At 68.3% G+C, this 19,903-nt stretch overlaps 1 protein-coding gene across 4 annotated transcripts; it reads left to right on the top strand.

The window, feature by feature from the left end:
- Positions 1-712: 712 nt before the first annotated feature.
- Positions 713-19,836, top strand: SCRIB (scribble planar cell polarity protein). 4 transcript variants are annotated; one of them, XM_059395318.1, is made up of 37 exons: positions 714-890; positions 1,857-1,974; positions 2,099-2,177; positions 2,269-2,358; positions 2,456-2,512; positions 2,618-2,681; positions 2,776-2,850; positions 2,919-3,063; positions 3,445-3,563; positions 3,755-3,954; positions 4,043-4,209; positions 4,304-4,434; positions 4,527-4,652; positions 5,337-5,483; positions 5,608-5,994; positions 6,590-6,652; positions 7,028-7,117; positions 7,572-7,649; positions 8,191-8,514; positions 8,618-8,698; positions 8,780-9,034; positions 9,367-9,477; positions 9,576-9,869; positions 9,973-10,161; positions 15,566-15,676; positions 15,760-15,807; positions 15,975-16,049; positions 17,061-17,123; positions 17,768-17,875; positions 17,964-18,123; positions 18,236-18,365; positions 18,465-18,656; positions 18,744-18,886; positions 18,963-19,000; positions 19,093-19,167; positions 19,320-19,371; positions 19,457-19,836. In XM_059395318.1, the coding sequence occupies exons 1-37, from the start codon at positions 732-734 to the stop codon at positions 19,600-19,602; spliced, it is 4,890 nt and encodes a 1,629-aa protein (XP_059251301.1). In that variant the 5' UTR covers positions 714-731; the 3' UTR covers positions 19,603-19,836. The 4 variants fall into 4 exon arrangements, with proteins under 4 accessions (XP_059251304.1, XP_059251301.1, XP_059251302.1 ...); XM_059395321.1 differs by lacking the exon at positions 15,975-16,049 and having other exon boundaries at positions 713-890; XM_059395319.1 differs by lacking the exon at positions 6,590-6,652.
- Positions 19,837-19,903: the final 67 nt, after the last annotated feature.

Below are 19,903 nucleotides of genomic sequence, written 5' to 3'. Positions count from 1 at the left end.
CCTGCGAACGCGCCCCTTCTCGGGAGGGGGGCTGGGAGGCGGCCCGCGGGAGGAGCCGGGCGCGGGCGGCTGACCGGCCGCGGTGGGGTTCGTGGGGACCACCCTGGGAGGGGACCGAGGCGCGGGGTGGGGGTTGACGGCCAGGAAGCCTGCAGGACGCCCGCGGGAGCGCGGACCTTAGGCCGACTTCACGTCCCGGCGTGCTTTGCGGACGGGAGCGGGGCTTCCCGGCAGGCTGTGCGTGGGGCAGCTACGGGTTCTCGGAGGCGGCGGCAGCGCGGGGGCTTGTGGGGTTTGTAGTTCCCGGCGGCGAGGGCGGGCCTCGGCTTCCCGGCGGGCTGCGCGGCGGCCGGCGGTTGTCGGCGGGGCAGTCCGGCGGGCAGCGGCGGCTGTTCCGGCTGCGGCACAGCGGCGGAGGAGCGGGCTGGGCGGGATGCGCGGCCGCCGTCGCCGTCTCCCCAGACTCTGAGCGCAGGCCGGGCCGCGCCCACCCGGGCCCCCGGCCCCCGCCTCGGCCCACCGCCGCCCCTCGTCTTGACCCCAGCTCGGGCCGCCTTGGGCCAAGCGTTCCGAGCGCGGCCCGGGCCCAGCGCCGCCGCCGCCGCCGCCCCGCCCCTCCCCCGCCCGGCCGACCCCGGCGCTCATGCGGACCGAGCCCCGCCCCCCGGCCGAGCCCGCCGCCCGAGCCCGCGTCTGAGCCCGCGCCGCGCGCCCGCCCGCCCGCCCGCACCATGCTCAAGTGCATCCCGCTGTGGCGCTGCAACCGGCACGTGGAGTCGGTGGACAAGCGGCACTGCTCGCTGCAGGCCGTGCCGGAGGAGATCTACCGCTACAGCCGCAGCCTGGAGGAGCTGCTGCTCGACGCCAACCAGCTGCGCGAGCTGCCCAAGGTGAGCGGCCGCCCGCACCTGGGCGCCGGCCTCGGCTGCCTCGGGCGCTGGCACCAGGTGGCAGCGGGCGGCGGGGCGCGGCGGGGTCGGGGGGCCGCGGGGGCCGGAACCTGAGTCGCCAGGTGGGGACCCACCTGCCGCGCGGCGGGGGGGGGGGGGGGCAGCCCCGCCTGCTGCTCGGCCTGCTCTCGGCCGGGCCGCGCTGGGGCGGCGAGCTCTCCCCGAGGCGGGTCCGCAGGTTCTCCGCCTCTGCCGGCTGCTGCGCGTCCTGGTCCGCTGGGCGGGGGAGACTAAAGGAAGCAGGTCATAAAAGGATTTCCTTTCTGGAGACAGGGTGCTCGGTGGCCCCGTGCCTGGGGGCTGTGTGCCACAAAGGGTGTGGCCCACCGGGGCTTGGTTGGGGGGGCTCTGTCCCTTGCCGTGTGCAGGAGCCTCCGGGATGACAACCTGTGTGCTTCTCGTTTCCTGCCTTTTTTTTCTTGGTAGTTGTCAAGTTCTTGCCACAGATGCGGGGCAGGGAGGTCGGGTGCTGTGGCAGAAGGCACTGTGGGTCCTGGCGGGCTCCCTTCCTGGGTGGGTAGGAGAGGAGCTCCGGGGGGCGAGGGCAGTCTTGGGGGAGCACACAGGGAAGGAAGAGCCGCCGGCTGGGGAGCAGGTGAACTTCTCAGCTGAGATCTGGGCTCACGAGGTCGGCCATATGGCAAGACGGTGGCAGAGGAGGCATCTGAGGGGACGTCGAGAGACCGGGTACCAAAAGTTAGCAAAGTGGAAGTGTAGCAAGGCATGGGTACAGGCTTTTCTCTTCTTTTCTTGCTGCAGACGGGGTTGATGAGGCAGGACCCTGGGTTCTTGTGTGGCCTGGAGCAGGCAGAGGCCCACGGGGTCCGTGGCTTGTGATTGGTGTCAGCTCTGGAGGGGGCTTTGCTGCAGAGTCCGCCCTCCCCTGACCCTGCTTCCTGCCCACAGCCCTTCTTCCGACTGCTGAACCTGCGCAAGCTGGGCCTGAGTGACAACGAGATCCAGCGGCTGCCCCCCGAGGTGGCCAACTTCATGCAGCTCGTGGAGCTCGACGTGTCCCGGAACGGTGAGGGACCCGACGCGGGGCGGGGCTGCAGCTGCGGGCTGGCAGGAAGGGCTTTGAGCGTGTGGGCGCTCTGCGTGCGTCTCCATGGTGACCCTGTCCTCTCGGTGCCCCTCTCTTCTCGCAGACATACCCGAGATTCCCGAGAGCATCAAGTTCTGCAAAGCTCTGGAGATCGCGGACTTCAGCGGGAACCCCTTGTCCAGGTGGGTGGTGGCCGCGGCAGGGGGCAGTAGTGGGCCTGGGGGCCTCCACAGCCCTGTCCTTGACGTCTGGGATCCTCTTCTCCTGGTGCAGGCTCCCCGAAGGCTTCACTCAGCTCCGCAGTTTGGCTCACCTGGCACTGAATGACGTGTCCCTACAAGCGCTGCCCGGGGACGTGGGCAAGTGGGTGCCCTCCGGGGGGCGGGGGGGACAGGCCCCGCGCCCCCCCCCCCCCCGCTGTGCTTGCTTTCTACACGCCTCACCCGGATCTCTCTTTCAGCCTCGCCAATCTGGTGACCCTGGAGCTCCGGGAGAACCTGCTGAAGTCCTTGCCTGCGTGAGTGGGCGCGGGTCCCCCCCCCCCCCCAGCCTCTGCCTGCGCCTCGGTCCTAGGGCGCCTTGGGCCACGTGGCCCCGGCAAAACCTGCGGTTTGTTCCGCAGGTCTCTGTCTTTCCTGGTCAAGCTGGAGCAGCTGGATCTGGGCGGCAACGAGCTGGAAGTACTGGTGCGGAGAGGCGGGGCCGTGGTGGGCGGGGCAGGGCCACTGAACCTCAGGCCGTCCCTCCAAGCCCGTCCCCTGTGCCCATCTGTTATCACAGCCTGATACCCTCGGGGCTTTGCCCAATCTCCGTGAGTTGTGGCTAGACCGGAACCAGTTGTCAGCACTGCCCCCGGTGAGTGAGGGTGTGGGAGCCCCTACCTGGCGCCCGGCCATCCCCTGACCCTCCGTGCCTGCCCTCAGGAGCTGGGGAACCTGCGGCGCCTGGTGTGCCTGGACGTGTCGGAGAACCGGCTGGAGGAGCTGCCGGCAGAGCTGGGCGGGCTGCTGCTCCTCACAGACCTGCTGCTCTCCCAGAACCTGCTGCAGCGGCTTCCTGACGGCATCGGTCAGCACTGGCCTGGGCACGGGGAGGGGCGTGGCTGGCCATGAACCTCAGGCGGGGGCGAGGGGGGGACCATGACCCCACCTGGGTTCCTAGAAAGGCCCCCAAGAGGGGGAAAGGACGCCAGGGCTCGGGGTCGGGGTGACCGGGTGCCGCAGCTGAGGAGCCGAGGCGTCTCACGGGGGCGGGTGGGGATGGTGAGCAGGAGCGGGCTCGCAGGTGCGCTCACCTGTGCTCTCTGGGGCTGGGGAGCTCGATGGACGGCGAGAGCAGGAGGACGGGGTAGGCGGCAGGGAGGGGCGCTGCCCTCTTCCGAGCTGGGTGCTGCCTGGGTGCTGCCCTTCCCCCCACTCAGCCCTTGGCACCACGTGTCCCTGGCCCCAGGTCAGCTGAAGCAGCTGTCCATCCTGAAGGTGGACCAGAACCGGCTGTGCGAGGTGACCGAGGCTATCGGTGACTGCGAGAACCTGTCCGAGCTCGTTCTCACGGAGAACCTGCTGACGGTACGGCTGGCCTGGCAGGACTAGGGGTGCGAAGCTGGGGTGCCACCATGTGGCGGGAGGCCGCTGGCAGGAGGTGCTCTGCGGGAAGCGGTGGGTGCAGTATGGGGGAGGGGCCGCCCTGGGGGGCGCCCGTCCCCTTCTGAAGCCCAGAAGGTTTCTGCCGACCCCCGGCCCGCCCTTTCCCTGGCCAGGCCCTGCCTCGCTCGCTGGGGAAGCTGACCAAGCTGACCAACCTCAACGCGGACCGCAACCGCCTCGAGGCGCTGCCGCCGGAGATCGGAGGCTGCGCTGCGCTCAGCGTTCTCTCCCTGAGGGACAACCGCCTGGCTGCCCTGCCGCCCGAGCTCGCCCACACGGCGGAGTTGCACGTGCTGGACGTGGCCGGGAACCGGTGAGTGCCCGCCTGCCCTGCCCAGCCCCCGCCGAGCCGACCGTGCCCGCCGGCCGCCGGCGCGCTGACCGTGCCCTCCGGCCGCCAGGCTGCGGAGTCTGCCGTTCGCGCTCACGCACCTCAACCTCAAGGCCCTCTGGCTGGCCGAGAACCAGGCCCAGCCGATGCTCCGGTTCCAGACCGAGGACGACGCTCAGACCGGGGAGAAGGTGCTCACGTGTTACCTGTTGCCCCAACAGCCCCCGCCCAGCCTCGGTAGGTTGCTGGTGATGGGCTGGCAGGGGGAGTGCGGTTGGGGGCGTGTCCGGCCCCAGACAAGCCCAGCCGCACTGACGCTGGTTTCCCGCAGAGGACCCGGGGCAGCAGAGCAGCCCCTCGGAGAGCCGGAGCGACGTCCCGCCCAGCCGCGTCAGCGTCATCCAGTTTCTGGAGGTCCCCGCATGCGGTGATGACGCCGAGGGAGCTGCTGCCGAGAAGCGGGTATGGCGGGGGGGCTTCCTGGGCGGGCTGCCTCCTCCCTGCCCTCCCCTGACCCCTGCCTGCCCCACCCCGCGCCCTTGTGCACGCCGCAGGGCCTGCAGCGCCGAGCCACGCCTCACCCCGGCGAGCTGAAGGTCCTCAAGAGGGGCGTGGAGGAGCGCCGAGGAGAAGCCCACTCCCGCCGGCCGGAGTCCGGCTCGCCCTCGCCCCTGGAGGAGGTGCCTGTGGGAACCCGCTCGGCACAGGGGGGACGCCGGCCCCGCAGGCTCGTACCTTGCGGGAGCCCTGAGCGTCTCGTCACCCTGGGTGTGGGGCTTTGAGGCCCCAGGGTGGCTGGGGGTGCTGTCCGGGGCCGAGCGCCCCTCTCCCACGGGGCGGGGTCGTGTTGCACAGGGGCTGTGGGGGGAGCATGTGGCATACAGATGTGCAGGGGCAGCCCGAGGCGCCCGCGTTCTTGGTGGCCCGGGGGACGGAGAGCGAGGGCCGGGGGTGCTCATGCAAGCCAGCGGGGGCAGGGTCGGCTCTGGCGTCAGGAGCTGGGAGCGCCCGCCCCATCCTGGTCTCTTGGAGGCTTCGGGCCACAGGGGCCGGGATGGGAAGCTTTGGGATCCCGAGGGAGAGCTGGGCTTGTAGGGCAGGTCCCCCTGGCCCGCGAGGCTGCTGTCTGCAGCTTGTTTGCAGTCTCCCGCGCCCGTGAGGCCCCGGACCTTCCCCAGACGGGAGCGCGTCTCCTGGGAGCCCATGGGCCCTTGTCCTTCGGTTGTCCGGGGGAAGGTCTGCGAGGGGCCGTGGCACACAGCTGTTGAGTTGGTGGCGGTGTGGCTCCCCCGCGAGCTGGGACGGCCGGCCCCCGCCTGTGCAGGGCGCAACCCGTGGACTGAGCCGCGCTCGCTCCGCTGCAGGACAAGAGGCTGAGTACCGAGTCCGGTGTGAGCGAGGACTCACAGCCATCTGCCGGCACAGCCTCCCAGGGAGAGCCCGAGGGCCCAAGCCTGCAGGAAGCCGCCCCCGGGCCCCAGGAGGAGGCCGCAGAGGAGAGTTACGAAGAGGTGAGGCTGGCACCGGGGGCCGGGCAGACATGGGGGGTGGGGGCCGTGCGCACGCGGCTGGGCCTCCTGGGGGCTCCTCCCGGCCCCGAGCTCGGGGTCCCTCCTCACGGCCGGCTCTGTTCAGCCCACGGTGCGCTTCGCGGAGGACACGCTGCTGCTGCCTCCCGCGGAGGATGGTGAGAGCGAGGATGCGCCCTGGCCCCTGCCTGGCGGGAGACAGCGCCTCATCCGCAAGGACACGCCTCACTACAAGAAGCATTTCAAGATTTCCAAGCTGCCCCAGCCCGAGGCCGTCGTGGCTTTGCTGCAGGGGGCGCAGCCTGATGGTGAAGGCCTCGGAGCGCCCTCGGGCTGGCACAACGGGCCCCACGCGCCTTGGGCTCCGCGGGCAGAGGAGGAGGAAGAGGAGGAAGAGGAAGAGCCCGAGGAGGAGGAGGAGGAGGCCGTGGAGGCCGAGCCGGAGGAGGAGGAGGAGCAGGCGGCGACCCTGGTGCCCGCGCCCTCTGTGAAGGTGGGTTTCCGCTCACAAACCTACTTGGGCTGGGCTGTGCCAGCTCCTCCTGATCGGGCCGCGGTCCGTGCTGGGCTCTCCGGCAGTTGGCACAGCAGCTCTGGGTCCACGTCCCAGGCCTGGCGGACACCCCCAAGGCCTGCTGACTCCAGGGTCTCCCTGGGCTGCGTTTGGACTGGGGTCCCGGGGTTTGGCAGCCGCGCGTTGCTGCCTGGATTCCTGCTTTGTTTTGGGTCCTCCTCAGAGCTTCCTTTGGGCCACTGTGGCCCCTCAGGCCAGTCCTGTCCCTGGCTGCTCCCTGGGGACATGGTGCCCCGACTCTTCTGTGCATCTGGCGTCGAGCTTACATCCGGAGCACGGGTGTGAGGCTGTGGCAGCTAAGGGGACAGTCAGACACGGCCTCTGCCCGCTGCAGGGTCCCCCACCCCTCGGACTCTGCCCCCTTTGGTGGTGGCGGCCACACTTGGGGGCTGGAGGGGAGGGGCTGGCTGCAGTGGTGGCGGTTTCGTGTGGTGCTTCCTGTCCCTGCTGCTCGCGGGGGGCCGGCTGCAGCGGTGGCGGGCGTGGCTCACTGCATGCTGGTCCCGTCCGACAGGGGGTGTCGTTCGACCCGGCCAATAACCTGCTGATAGAGCCTGCGCGCATTGAGGAGGAGGAGGTCTGTACTCGCTCTCTGCTTGTGCTCCGGGTCCTGGGCTGTGGGCTCTCGCGCCTCCTAACCCCTGCCCCGCAGGCCCGTCCGTGCTGCTGCCCCCCTCCTCGGGTGGGGCCAGGGTGCCCTCTGATGCGGATGGACGGATGGACGTGGCGTTGGGGCCTGGGAAGGCAGCCGGTCTTGTCGGGGTGCCAGGGCGTCTCGGGATCTGCGGGGCTCCGAGGCGGCATCTGGAGGTGGGGGCAAGGACCCCGGCCTCCGTCCGGGCGGTGCCCTGCCGCACGGGGCTCCTCTGCTACTGGGCAGAGCCAGGCCCTCCTCGCGCCGTGCCAGGCCCACAGGCAGCCCCCAGACGGCCCACGTGTGTTCTGTTTGCAGCTGACGCTCACCATCGTGCGGCAGACGGGGGGCCTGGGTATCAGCATCGCCGGCGGCAGGGGCTCTACACCCTACAAGGGGGGTGACGAGGTGAGGGGCCGTACCCTTTTCCCAACATCCCTCTCTTTTCCCCAAGAGCCGGTTATGGCTTTGAGGGTTTTCCAGCCGCCCCTTCAGACCTCCCAGCTTGCTTTGTTCTGGGCCCCTGCCTGCCGGCCCAGGACCAGCTCCATGGCTCAGAGGTGGTGCGGGGCGCTGGCGCTCTCCTCCGCGCTCTGCCTCACTCCCGTGTTCGACCCTGTTGGGTTTGGGGTTGCAGATCGTACCTGGAGACTGACCTGGGCCCTCTGGCTCCGTGGGCCTGGCCGCAGTGAGCCTGGCCCATGACAGCGCTGGCCCATCCTCTTCTTCCCGTGCCCCTGGGCGTCTCTGCAGGCTCCACGGGGGGTTTCCAGGCCTTGGCCAGCTGCTCCCCCAGCAGGACAGGACGGGGCCCTCTGCGGCCTCCGTCCTCCCCCCCTGCTCAGCCCCACTCATTCCCCAGGGTGTGTTCATCTCCCGGGTGTCCGAAGAGGGCCCTGCAGCCCAGGCCGGGGTCCGAGTGGGTGACAAGCTCCTCGAGGTGAGTCAGGGACACGTCTCAGGTTTCACGCAAAGGGCCCCGGCTGTGTTTGGAGCAGATGCTGCCCCTGGAGGCTGGCCAGGGAGGTGGTCAGCCCTCCAGCAAGCTGGGTGGGAGGTTTAGTCCTGCCCCGGAGCCTTGGCAGGTGTGTCGGGAGGGCTCCAGGGAGACCATGTGCCTGTGCTGATGCGGACGCACCAGGATGGAGCCTGAGGATCTGGAGGGGCCCACGGACAGGCGGTGGGACAGGAGCCTCACCGAGCCGGGCTCAGATAGCCAGGGCCCTCGGGTGTCCTTAGTTGCGGGACTGCTTCGATGGGGAATAGGTGGCAGGGGTTGCAGGGCTGGGGACCTAGGTGTGGACCAGCGGGAAGGGCACCCTTGTGTTCCCATCAGCTGGCTCGCGTCCTACCCTGCCCGCACCCCCGGGGGCCGCTCAGGCCATGGGCATGGTGAGCCCACCAGGAGCCTTGTCCGCACAGGGGTGCATAGAGCACTCACGGGGCTGTGGCCCTGTCCTGATGGGCGTCGGGCTTCGCAGGTGAACGGTGTGGCCTTGCACAGCGCCGAGCACCACCAGGCTGTGGAGGCCCTCCGGGGCGCGGGCAGCACCGTGCGGATGCGGCTGTGGCGGGAACGCATGGTCGAGCCCGAGAATGCCATCACTGTCACGCCTCTGCGGCCTGAGGACGACTACAGCCCCCGGGAGTGGCGGGGAGCCGGCCTGCGCCTGCCCCTGCTCCAGCCAGAGTCTGCTGGGGCCCCCCGCCAGCGCCATGTGGCCTGCCTCGTGCGCAGCGAGAAGGGGCTGGGCTTCAGCATCGCCGGCGGGAAGGGCTCCACGCCTTACCGGGCCGGTGACGGGGTGAGGCAGCTGCGGTGTGGGGAAGGGGGTCTTTTGGGGCCAGGGGGCAGGACGGAACTTGGACTCACTGGGCCTGGCTCTCCCCCCCGCCCCCCGCCCACAGGGCATCTTCATCTCCCGCATCGCAGAGGGGGGCGCTGCCCACCGGGCGGGCACTCTGCAGGTCGGCGACCGTGTCCTCTCGGTGAGTGGGGGTAGGGGGGCCTGCTCACTGCCCCTCCGCTCCACTCACCACAGGGCACCCTGACTGGCCACACTCTTGCAGATCAACGGGGTGGACATGACTGAGGCCAGGCACGACCACGCCGTCTCCCTGCTGACCGCCGCTTCCCCCACCATCGCCCTACTGCTGGAGCGGGAGGCCGGGGGGCCCCTTCCCCCCAGCCCTCTGCCACACTCCCCCCCGCCCCCCATTGCAGCCACCACCGCCGTGGTCACTGCCACCCCTGGGGAGTCCGGGCTGCTGAGGCTGGCCCCTGGCCTGCCAGCTGCTGCCTCAGAGGGGCCCTACCCGGTGGAGGTAAGACCCCAGGCTTCTGCCTGCCTGTACCCTAATCCCCCGTAAAGTTTGCTGTGGTGCATCCGCCCCTCAGGTGGGAAAGCGGGTGCTTCTGGGCTCTGCGCCCTCCGCTCTGGGGCCCTGTTTCGTAGGTTGCTGAGTCCCCATGTGGCCTTCTGTGTGCTCGTGTGCTGTGAGGTGGCAGGGATGCCCCCGCCTCCTCAGCCCCCCACCATCCCTGACAAGCTGACTGCAGCCACCTAGGCCCGATGCCCTCTGAGCTGGAGAGGCCCCGCTTTGCTGCTGTAGCGGGTTCATCCCAGCCAGCCCCTCAGGCCCCTTGGTACCCACAGGAGATCTGCCTGCCGAGAGCCGGGGGCCCCCTGGGACTCAGCATCGTCGGGGGCTCTGATCACTCCAGCCACCCGTTTGGTATCCAGGAGCCTGGCGTCTTCATCTCCAAGGTAGATGAGGCCCCACAGGCATTCCCGTGCTGGGAGGGCCCAGCCTGGCTGCGGGGCAGCAAGGCCTCCAAGCCTGCTCAGCATCCCCCTCCCGACAGGTGCTCCCCCGGGGCCTGGCTGCACGCAGCGGCCTTCGGGTTGGGGACCGCATCCTGGCAGTGAACGGGCAGGACATTCGGGAGGCCACGCACCAGGAGGCTGTCAGTGCCCTGCTTCGGCCCTGCCTGGAGCTGGTCCTGCTCGTGAGGAGGGACCCACCACCCCCAGGCATGCGGGAACTCTGTATCCAGAAGGCCCCCGGGGAGAAGCTGGGCATCAGCATTCGAGGGGGCGCCAAGGGCCATGCAGGGAACCCCTGTGACCCCACAGACGAGGGCATCTTCATTTCCAAGGTGAGGCCCCTCCTCGGCCATCCCCGCAGCACCCAGCCGCTCGGGGAGGGGACGAGGGCCCGGGTCCTGGCGGATCCTGGAGCGCGAGGCCCGGTCTCTGCAGGTGAGCCCCACGGGAGCGGCCGGGCGCGACGGCCGGCTGCGGGTTGGGCTGCGCCTGCTGGAGGTGAACCAGCAGAGCCTGCTCGGCCTGACCCACGGCGAGGCAGTGCAGCTGCTGCGGGGCGTCGGCGACACCCTCACCGTGCTCGTCTGCGACGGCTTCGACGCCAGCCCCACAGTCCCGGCCGAGGTCAGTGCGTGTGCGGCTCGGCTTGCGTGATGAGGGACCGTGTGCATGCCGGGGGGCGGGGCGCCGCAGGGTCAGGCTGCGCTCCTGGATGCCTGCGCTTGACAGCACACTGAGCCTTGGGCGGAGTCCACGAGAGCAGGTGTGTGGTTGAGCCGGGCAGCATCTGGGCAGGGGTGAGGGGGCTCTGAATCCGACGCGTGGTGAGGCCGCGGCCCTGCAGGATGGCGCCTTCGGACCCAGCCAGGGACCCCCAGCCTGTCCAGGGCCTGTACCCTGCTGGCGGCTCCTCCCTAGACGGGGTACTCCCTGGGACCGTCTGCCTCAGATTAGCCATTCCGGGTGGGGTGTGGGGGCACCAGTGTCCGGCCCCCCAGAGCCCTGACCCTCGGCCTGGCCTGCATGCTGAGCGGCTCTGGCTTCTGAGCCTCGGCGTCCCCTCCGCGCAGGAGGGCCCCCTACTCCCCACGCAGTCCTTCCTTGCCCACTGCTGTCCCCGGAGCCCCCAGGTGGAAGCTGACGCGGCCACTCCTGCCCGCAGCCCACACAGGCCCCTGAGGGCTCTTCACCTGGAGAGGGACAAGGCGGTCACTGCAGGTTGGCCTGTGGGGGGGTGTTTGGTCCCTGAGGTGGGGGTCACCGCCGACAAGGTTTATCTGTTGTCCTGTGTCCGCTGACGGGAAGGGAGCCCGCGCTCTGGGCCTGGACACTGTGCTGGGGGCCTCGTGCCCCCACGTCCGTCTTCATGGGAATCCTGGTGGTTTCTGGGCCTTGAGTTTCTCTTGGGCCTTGAGGCTGGGCCGAGGAGTCCCAAGGACGCCTTTACCTTTGTTGACCTGTTACGTGTGTTCAGAGGTGTTTCGATGAGCACGTTTGCTGATTTTAAAGCTCTCTCTGAAGAGAAGGAAGAAAACCGCTGCACGGCGGAGGGTGTGAGCCCCGCCGGGTTCCAAGTGGGGTGCACGCACTTGGCTGTGCCCCGCGGGCGGCTGCCGGGGGCTTCCCAGCACAGTGGCCAGCAGGCCTGGCAGCCCACCTTGGCTTCTGCGGAGTTCGTGCGTGCGGGAGGGCGTCCTGGGGACCAGCGGTGGGCAGATCGGCAGGCCTGCCCCGTGTGCCCCCATCCCCGGCCCCCAGCTTGGGCGCCCGCATACGTCTGTCTGTCTGTCCCGTGATTGCCTGTCGGGCTTTTGTCTCATGGGATGCACGTGGTTTTGTCGCTTGTAATTTGTAAGATTGGTTTCTTTGAGGGTTTAGAAATCTGAGTTTTCTATGAATTACGTCTTCTAATCTTGTCCTTTGTGCCTTGTGGACTTGGGGTTTCCCTTTGGAATATCTCCCCGTTCCCCAGGCCCTCCCTACCCTACGCCGTCATGCGCTTCCTTTGTCCTCCGGGACTTGCACTTGGCTGGACGGCTGTGTCACGTCAGCAGTGGGGACCCTGCTCCCGTCGTCCCCGCGGGTTAGGAACATGGCGCCTCCCTCACGTGCTCCTTGGGTCGTAAATACAGTTGCTTTCCTGTGTGCTTTGATCCCTAATTGGTCACATTGCCGGTTTTTCCTATTTTATTTACTTTTTAAAGATTTTATCTGTCTGGCAGAGAGAGACACAGCGAGAGGGAACACAAGCAGGGAGAGTGGGAGAGGAGGAAGCAGGCTCCCCGCCGAGCAGAGAGCCCGATGCGGGGCTCGATGCCAGGACCCTGAGACCATGACCTGAGCTGAAGGCAGAGCCTTAATGACTGAGCCCTCCAGGTGCCCTGGTTTTTGTATTTAAAAAAAAATTCCAGAGAAGCGAGTTCTCTCTGCCAGATGAGCCCGCCGGGTTCTCTGACAAGTCCGCGGGGCCTCGACAGTTACCTTTGCTTTCAGAACACGTTTCCCGCGGGGCCGCGCTTTCCCCGGCACGTCCACGCCTCGCTCTGCTTTCCGTACTCCTGCTAAGCTGCTTGGAAACCCTGCGTCCCGGTCAGGCCCTGCCGGTCGCTCCGGGAGCCCGGTGTCAGGGGACCGTGAGGGCGGCCAGTGGCCCTGCCTTGTGCCGACTTGAAGGGGCCGTTTCAGCGTGCACGTGGCTGTTGGCTTCTGTGTCTGAAGCCCCGGGGCGGGGGCAGGACACTTGTACGGCTCCGCTCGCCGCCCCCCACCCCGGTTCTCCCTAAACTCGTCTCCTCTGCCGGGTTTTTCCCTTGTTGAATGTGAGCGCATCTGACCCTGTAGGAGTCCGGGTTTGCCGAGAGTCTAAGGTCTGCTTGGGTTCGGAACTCAGGGCTTGCCTGGGCAGAACATGTGTGCACTTGCTGGCTCTGTTCCGTGGCCGGGGCCTCCTCGGGCACCTGCACGGCCTCGCAGACCCAGCCGGTGGGCTCGCCTGGGCTCTGTGCCTCCTCTCAGCGCTCCAGGGAGGCTCCGACCGAGGAGCCGCCCCCCGCCCGCCAGCCTGTGCGCACTGGACGTGGGCGCGCTCCGCTCACGTCCTTGGCCTCCGGCTCTCACTGGCCAAAGCGCGTCTCACCGGCGCCCCCGGAGAGCTGGCGCCCCGTCCTCACTCCCCTGCCCTCCTCGTCTCGCGCAAGGGCACGGTGCTCCCCGCGCCTCCTCTGGGCCCCGCTCCCTGCAGGGGGCACCTCCCCCCAGCTTCGCCACCCGGACCTGCAGGACACCCTGGTCCCCTTCATCTTGTCCATGTTCTCGGGACTGAGCTGAGGCCCGGGAGGTCTGAAGTGTTTTTCTCTTGCTGAATTCGCGGGTCTGTATGTTCTGCATGTTGGTGCTCAGTGCCCCCAGGGGGCGTGCAGCTGTCTGTTCAGCCTGACACGTGTCACTTGACAGCTTCCTTGCTCTCCGGACTGCGCAGGTGTCCAGGTGCTTCCTGTCCCAGCCCTGGAGCTGGCCATTTCCAGGGGTCCCCGGCACTGAGAGCCCGGCCGGGTCTGGGAGCCCTCGGAGCCTGGAATGTGGATATTTCTAGAAAGAGAGAAGCCGCTAGTTTGTACTGTTATTTGTCAAGTAGGCTCCATGCCCAACGTGGGGCTAGAACTCCTGACCCCGAGATCAGGGGTCACAGGCGTCTCCAACTGGGCCAACCAGGAGGGCAGGGTTTTCACTAACTTGTGATTCTTATGTTTGTGTCTCTTTTTCTCATACTGAAGTTCTTTCCAAGTAACGTGATCCTAACTAACAATTCAAAGTGCAGTAGCAACGTTACCGCTAAGGAGGCCTCTGAGAGCGAGGTAAGGTCCCGTGTCCCTGAGATTTATTTATTCACTGGGACGCGTCACCAAAATACCGAGTCTTCAAGTCACGTGAACTAGCTCTGTGTGTTACGGCACCAACTTGGTATACAGTCGGCCTTGCTTGTTTTCAGGTCTTAAGGATGGTTTCAAAGATGGGTTTTGTGCTGGAGCGCGCCTTTACGTGGTCCCAAGCCCAGACCACAGCCGGCTCTTGCGAGGAGTCCGATGGCCATCCCCACGCCCCACTCCGATCCGTCGTGGGGTGCGTTTGGGGTTCTCTTGCCGTTGTTGCTTTTCTTTTAAGATTTTATTTGAGAGCAAGAGAGCAGGAGCAGGGGGAGCAGCAGAGGGGGCGGGGGAAGCAGGCTCCCCGCTGAGCAGGGAGCCCGATGTGGGGCTCAATCCCGGGACCCTGGGATCATGACCTGAGCCGAAGGCAGAGGCTTCACCATTTGAGCCACCCAGGCGCCCCCCATTCTTTGTTTTTGCAACACACAAATACATAAGATGACGTTCACCTTGGAGGAGAGCGGTACGAACAGGCCGCAGACTCCCTCCGAGGCCTCGCGCACAGCATCCCCTCGGGCCGGGGGCGCACGACCATCTGGCTGCCCCGTCTCCCTCGTCTGCCAACCCTGACCGAGTGCAGGGTCCCCGGGCCACACAAGACAGGCTTCAGGGGCGCAGCTCTGCTGGGATGACCGCCGCCGCCTGGAGCCCACTGACCGGGCGTACAGGTGGCGGTGTGTCCCGTCCTCAGCGGCCTTCACGGGCTGTCGCCCTATTTCCCACCGCAGAGTGGCTCTTTCCCCTGTGAAATCCGTGTGGTGTTTTGTGGGGTTCCCCATCCCGTTTCCCTCACCGGTGCAAGCAGCACGGTGGCGGCCGCAGCCGGGTTCTGACTCGGGGCTCCTTCCCCACGCTGAGGGGCTTCCCCGTTGGCTGGTGTGGCGCCTCCCGGGGCCGGTGTGGCGCCATGGCTGCTGGTTCTGTGTCCCTGGCTCGTGCCCCGGTCTCCCGCACAGCCCCACGTCCTGCTTCGCCAGGGAGCACTGGCTCCGCTTGGAAAGTGGTCTTTAGAAGCCAAGGTCTGGGCCTGGGGCCTCCGCGGCCTGAGGCCAGGAAGCGGGAGCAGCTCCCACTCGCGAAAACCAGAGCGCACGCCCTGCCCCGCGGGACAGCCCTTCCCTGTGCACGTGCAGCCTTCCCTGACGAGAGAAACCGGGCGGCGGCCTCCTGTGGGTGCTTTCCACTCGGCTGGGCTGCGCACCTTGTCCTCCCCGGACCGAGGGCCCCACCACGCCAGGGCCTCCGTGCAGCCTTTTGCCCAGCATATTCCAGAAGGTGGGAAGGTGGGTTCCTTAGTGTTGTTGAATTTGCTTCCATCAGAATCGCGGCTGTCCCCGCTGAGCCCTATCTCTAGGGTCATTGTCCACAGCTCACGGCGGTCGCACCCCCGCAGGAGCAGCCCCATCTGCCGCGACTATCCCCATGTCTGCTCGATGCCTTCAGCCTTGGGCTCCCTCTCCCCAGCTGGGGGCCCTCCTGGCCTTGCTTCCTGGGGTGCCACCACCGCGTTCTCTCTCGCACTCGGCCTTTCTCAGTGGCCGCCGCACCGGGTCTGTGTCTCAGCCACCCCGTCCGTGGGGGCCATTCCCGTGGGGGAGGGGGTCTTCCATGCCGCCCCCCGCTCTGGCTCCTGCTCTCAGCCAGGCCGAGATGTCGCCCTCGTCTGTGTGTTCGTCACCCGTGATCACTTTCAGGGTTCGCGGTCACAGCACAGTTTGTGGGTGGGACACGCGGCCTCCTTCCCTAGCCCTGGCGGCCGGACCGCGGGCTCTCCCTGCTTAGAGCCGCCAGGCTTCTCCTGCATCACAGCCTTTATTTCAGAGTCCTTTCTGGGTGCTGCAGATTCCAGAAACAGCCACCAGGCGCCCACGGCTCAGTGTCCACAGTCGGCCTCCCTGCTCTGCCCCGTGCTGGAACGGCCCCCAGTGCCCGTGACGTGCTTCTGTGACCCATAGCCACCCCGTGTTGCAGACAGGGTTATGGCCAGCGGCACCGCTCACAGACCTCCCTGCCCCAGCGGCCGCCACGGCTGGGGCTCCAGCCAACAATTGGAGGGGACCCCGAGACTGGGGTCCCCGCCCTCAGCCTGCTCCTCTCCTCAGGTGTCCCCAGGCGTCATCGCCAACCCCTTCGCAGCAGGCCTCGGCCGCCGGAACAGTCTGGAAAGCATCTCCTCCATCGACCGTGAGCTGAGCCCGGAGGGCTCCGCGAAGGTCAGAAGCGCCTGCAGCTGGCAGCCCCGGGGCTAGGGAGTCCGAGGCCAGCAGCCCCTGACCGGCATCCTCTCTGCCCACAGGAGAAGGAGCTGCCGGGACAGACGCCACCGTGGGGACTAGAGGCCGTGGTGAGTGTCTGGCTGCCCCCCACCCCCCAGCGAAGAACCGCGGGGCCTGAGGGCGGACACAGTGCGGCGGGCGGCAGGTGGCTGCAGGCCAGTCTTGGTGGCATCCACTAGCCCCCCGCGCGGGTGCAGGCCCAGCCCCTCGCAGCACTGTGGATTCTGCCCCCCAGGGCCTGAGCTCGGAGAGCCTCAAGCTGGACTACCGCACTCTCGCCGCTGTCCCCGGCGCCGGCAGCGTGCAGAGGGTCAGTGTCTGAGTCACGTCCCTGGCCTGCTGTCCACCTCCCCATCTGAGCTCTGTCCTGCCCCTGCCCGAGCCCCTGCTCGCCACTGAGACCCTGGGCCATGGGGCTTGCAGGCAGGGCCTAACAGGGGACACACGACATGGGCGCCCACGCCGGAGCTCTGCCTCCTGATCTGGCCCAAGTCCCTCTTCGTTCTGGAGCCAAGCCCTGAGGCAGCAGAGGGCTCAGCCCGGGTCCCGGGAAGCCCCCACCTCACCCCAGACTCACCGAGCCGGCTGCAGAGTGGGGAACACGGGCAGCCGGAGGCCCCGGCGGCCTTTGGGGGGGGTGGGTCATGGTGGGCTTGGGCGGGAACAGCCTGGAGCAGCTCCAAGAAGCCAGGGAGACCAGGGCCAGGGGTGGGGGCGGCAGGCACCGGGCAGGATGGATAGTTGGGTCTCATCCCTCCCCCATGAGCTGTGAATAGCCCTCCCAGAGGCTGTGTGCAGCCGGCTGTCCTCCAGAGGCCTTCAGGGAGGCGAGTGGCCGCCCACTGGGCTCTAGGAGGCACCGCAGGGAGGGTGGGGGCTGTGCGGGAAGGGCCGGTGGGCTCCAGTGCATCCTCCAGCAGCCAAGTGGGGAGGCCGGGGAGGGCTGGGGGCCTACCTCTGGGCTGGCAGAGGGCAGTCGGGGCCTCCCTGGCTCACCCCCGTTATACCTTCGGGCGGGTAGCAGGGGAAGCTGCTCATGGAACAGCTGCCCCCCCCGCCGCCCCCTGTGTGGGGAGAGCCTCTTTCCTGTCTCCCTCGAACAATCGGGGCAGAGGGGAGCCTGGCGGACTCCAAGTCCCTTAGGGAAAACAGTTTCATGCTGGCTGACCCGTGGTTAGGCCATCGTGCACCTGCTCTGGGCTGGGCTTGGGTTGGGGAATGGAGCAGCAGCTTTGGGCAAACACCCCCTACCCCAAGAGCTCTTCCTCGTGGGGCCCCAGCCTTGCCTGTCCCTCACCCCAGCACTGCCTGACCCCTGCAGGTACAATCTGGGGCGACAGGAGGGAAGACGACCGAGAGCCACTGCTCCCCCAGCTGCCAGCAGGTGCGTGGGGCGCCCCCACCCAGGGAGGGGGCGCCAGGGGACGGCCCCTGCCCCCCAGCTGCCCCTCCTGTGAGGGCACAGCCTGTGAGCACTCCCCCAGCTAGAGGTGCCTGGCAGGGTGGGGGCGGGGGGGGGGCCGGCTCCCTGTGGCTCCTGGACAGAATAGGGGCTCAGGGCTGCCTCACCTCTACCTGCCCACTTGTGCCTGAGTCCCTGGGGGCCAGCGTGGTCCTGCTGAGGCCCCCGGGTCTGCTGCATGGGAGGGCCAGGCCAGGGCACTCCCACTCTTACTGCCCGTGGTGGGGGGTAAGCACAGGCAGGCTGGCAGCCTCTGCCCCTTCTCAGCAGACGGCAGACTGGGGAGTGTCGGCCCTGTGCCCCTGGACACCCACCCCGGCCGCCGCCCCTCTGGCCCCGCACCACCCCACCCCCCAGCCCTTTACCAGAACCCCAGTGCCACCTCCTGGTCCCCGCCCCTGCCTGTTGCTGAGAAGCCTGGCTTGGGCTTGACCCAAGGCTCTGGTCCCCAGGGATAGAGGGGACCCCACTTTGAGGGTATTCGGGCCCACAGGGCACGGCAGTCAGAGGCAGCTGCGGGGACAGCTGGCCTGGCCCTGCTCGGCTCACGTGTGGCCCCTCCCCAGCCCCCAGCCCCACCCCCCCCCGATGCACTGCCCACCAACGTGAAGCAGGCCTACAGGACCTTCGCCGCTGTGCCTGGCCCGCACCCACTGCAGGACACCCCCACCCAGGTACGCAGCAGGCAGCCCGCCCTTCGGCCGCGAGGGCCTCTAGGCCGCGTGCCCGGAGGCGCCAGGTCTCAGGACCCACTTCCCACAGCCCCCCACTCCCGGGGCCACGGCCTCCCCGGAGCAGCTGTCTTTCCGTGAGCGGCAGAAGTACTTTGAGCTGGAGGTGCGGGTGCCCCAGGCTGAGGGGCCCCCGAAGCGCGTGTCCCTGGTGGGTGCCGACGACCTGCGTAAGATGCAGGAGGAGGAAGGTAGGTGGCAGGTGGGCGGGCAGGAGGGCGGCCACGTGGGCGGGCAGGAAGGCCCGGGCGGACGTCCCTCCTGACGCCCCGCACCTCACCCCCCCCCCCCCGCCGCCCGCAGCCCGGAAGCTGCAGCAGAAGCGGGCGCAGCTGCTGCGGGAGGCCGAGGAGGCCGAGGCCGGCGGGCTCGCCCTGGACCTGGATGGGGAGGAGCAGGAGGAGCCAGCGACCTGGGCCAGTCCTGCCGCAGGGTAAGCTGAGCTGAGTGGGGGGGTCCCCGCCATCTGCCAGGTGACCTGTGCTGGCTGCACCCCACCCACCGGCCCCTCCCGCCCTGTCTCCCTTCCCAGGCTCAGCCCCTCGTCCCCCCAGCCTCCCGGAGGCAGTGCCCCGGTGCGTACGGCCAAAGCCGAGCGCCGCCAGCAGGAGCGGCTCCGCGTTCAGAGCCCGGAGCTGTCCATGCAGGTGCCCGATCGGGCTCTGTCCCCTGCCGAGCGGCGAGCCCTGGAGGCCGAGAAGCGTGCGCTCTGGAGGGCAGCGAGGTGAGGCCCTGGTGGCCCTGTGAGGCCGAGCCCAGCCCCACGGTCACACCACCGGCCCACCCAACACCGCCTCCCCTTGGCCCGCAGAATGAAGTCCCTGGAGCAGGACGCCCTCCGTGCCCAGATGGTTCTCAGCAAGTCCCAGGAGGGCCGGAGCAGGCGCGGGCCCCTGGAGCGGCTGGCCGAGGCCCCCTCGCCTGCACCCACCCCGTCACCCACCCCCGTAGAAGGTCTGTGGCCGGGCAGAGGCGGGGGGCCCGCCCCACAGCTCAGACCTCTCCCAACGCCCACTTCTTATCCCCTCAGACCTTGGGCCCCAGACCAGCAGCTCCCCTGGACGTCTGGTGAGGAGCCACAGCTGTTGCCTGCCCTGCACCCCTCCCCAGACCCCCCTCTTCACGCTCTCTGCCTTTCTCCCTCACGCTGTCCTTCCAAGGCCTTGTCTGGGAGGAAGTTTGACTACAGGGTGTTCGCAGCCCTCCCTTCTTCCAGACCTGTCCATGACCTGCAGGTACCAGGCCCGTCCGCAGGACAGCCGCGCGCACCTGCTAGCCTGGCCCGTACCCCTCTCTCTGCCTGTCTCGAGGCCTGTGGGCGCGGGGACCCCCACTCAGGCTCTTGGGGGCGGGGGCGGTCCTGACCCCACCCTTCTCCCCCTCGCAGTCCCCAGACTTTGCTGAGGAGCTGAGGTCCTTGGAACCGTCTCCCAGCCCTGGTGAGTCGACTGGTTCGGCCCCGGGGCGGCGCTCAGGCTGACCGCCCACCCCCATCACTCACGGCCTGCCTGCCTTGCCCACCAGGCCTACAGGAGGAGGCTGGAGAAGTGGCCGTGGTGCTCCTGGGCAGACCCTCGCCGGCCACCGCAGGCCCCGAGGAGGTGACACTGTGCAGCAGCCGGCGGCCCGTGAGGCCTGGACGCCGTGGCCTGGGCCCTGTGCCCTCCTAGAGGCTCCTGGTGCCTCCTCTCGACTTGGGGAGGGCCCTGCCAGCCGCACCGCCACCCTGACCCCGAGTCTTTTAACCTGGGTGTTAGCGTTTTCAAGAGACCCAGCGGGAGTTCCAGCCGCTGACTAACCGCCCCTCCCCGCCGGGACCCGTCGGCAAGACTGTAACTAGTGACGTTTGTACAACCAAAGACTCTATTTTGTGGTTTAAGAGGAATAAAATTGACTACATTTTACTTCCTGTCTATCCCTCTGTCTGCCGCCACAAGGCTGGGCCCGTGCCCCGCTCAGCGAGCTCCCGAG

Source organism: Mustela nigripes, chromosome 3 (genome assembly GCF_022355385.1).
Source record: "Mustela nigripes isolate SB6536 chromosome 3, MUSNIG.SB6536, whole genome shotgun sequence".
NCBI classification, from domain to species: Eukaryota; Metazoa; Chordata; class Mammalia; order Carnivora; family Mustelidae; genus Mustela; species Mustela nigripes.
This window is presented reverse-complemented; position numbering and strand designations above follow the sequence as displayed.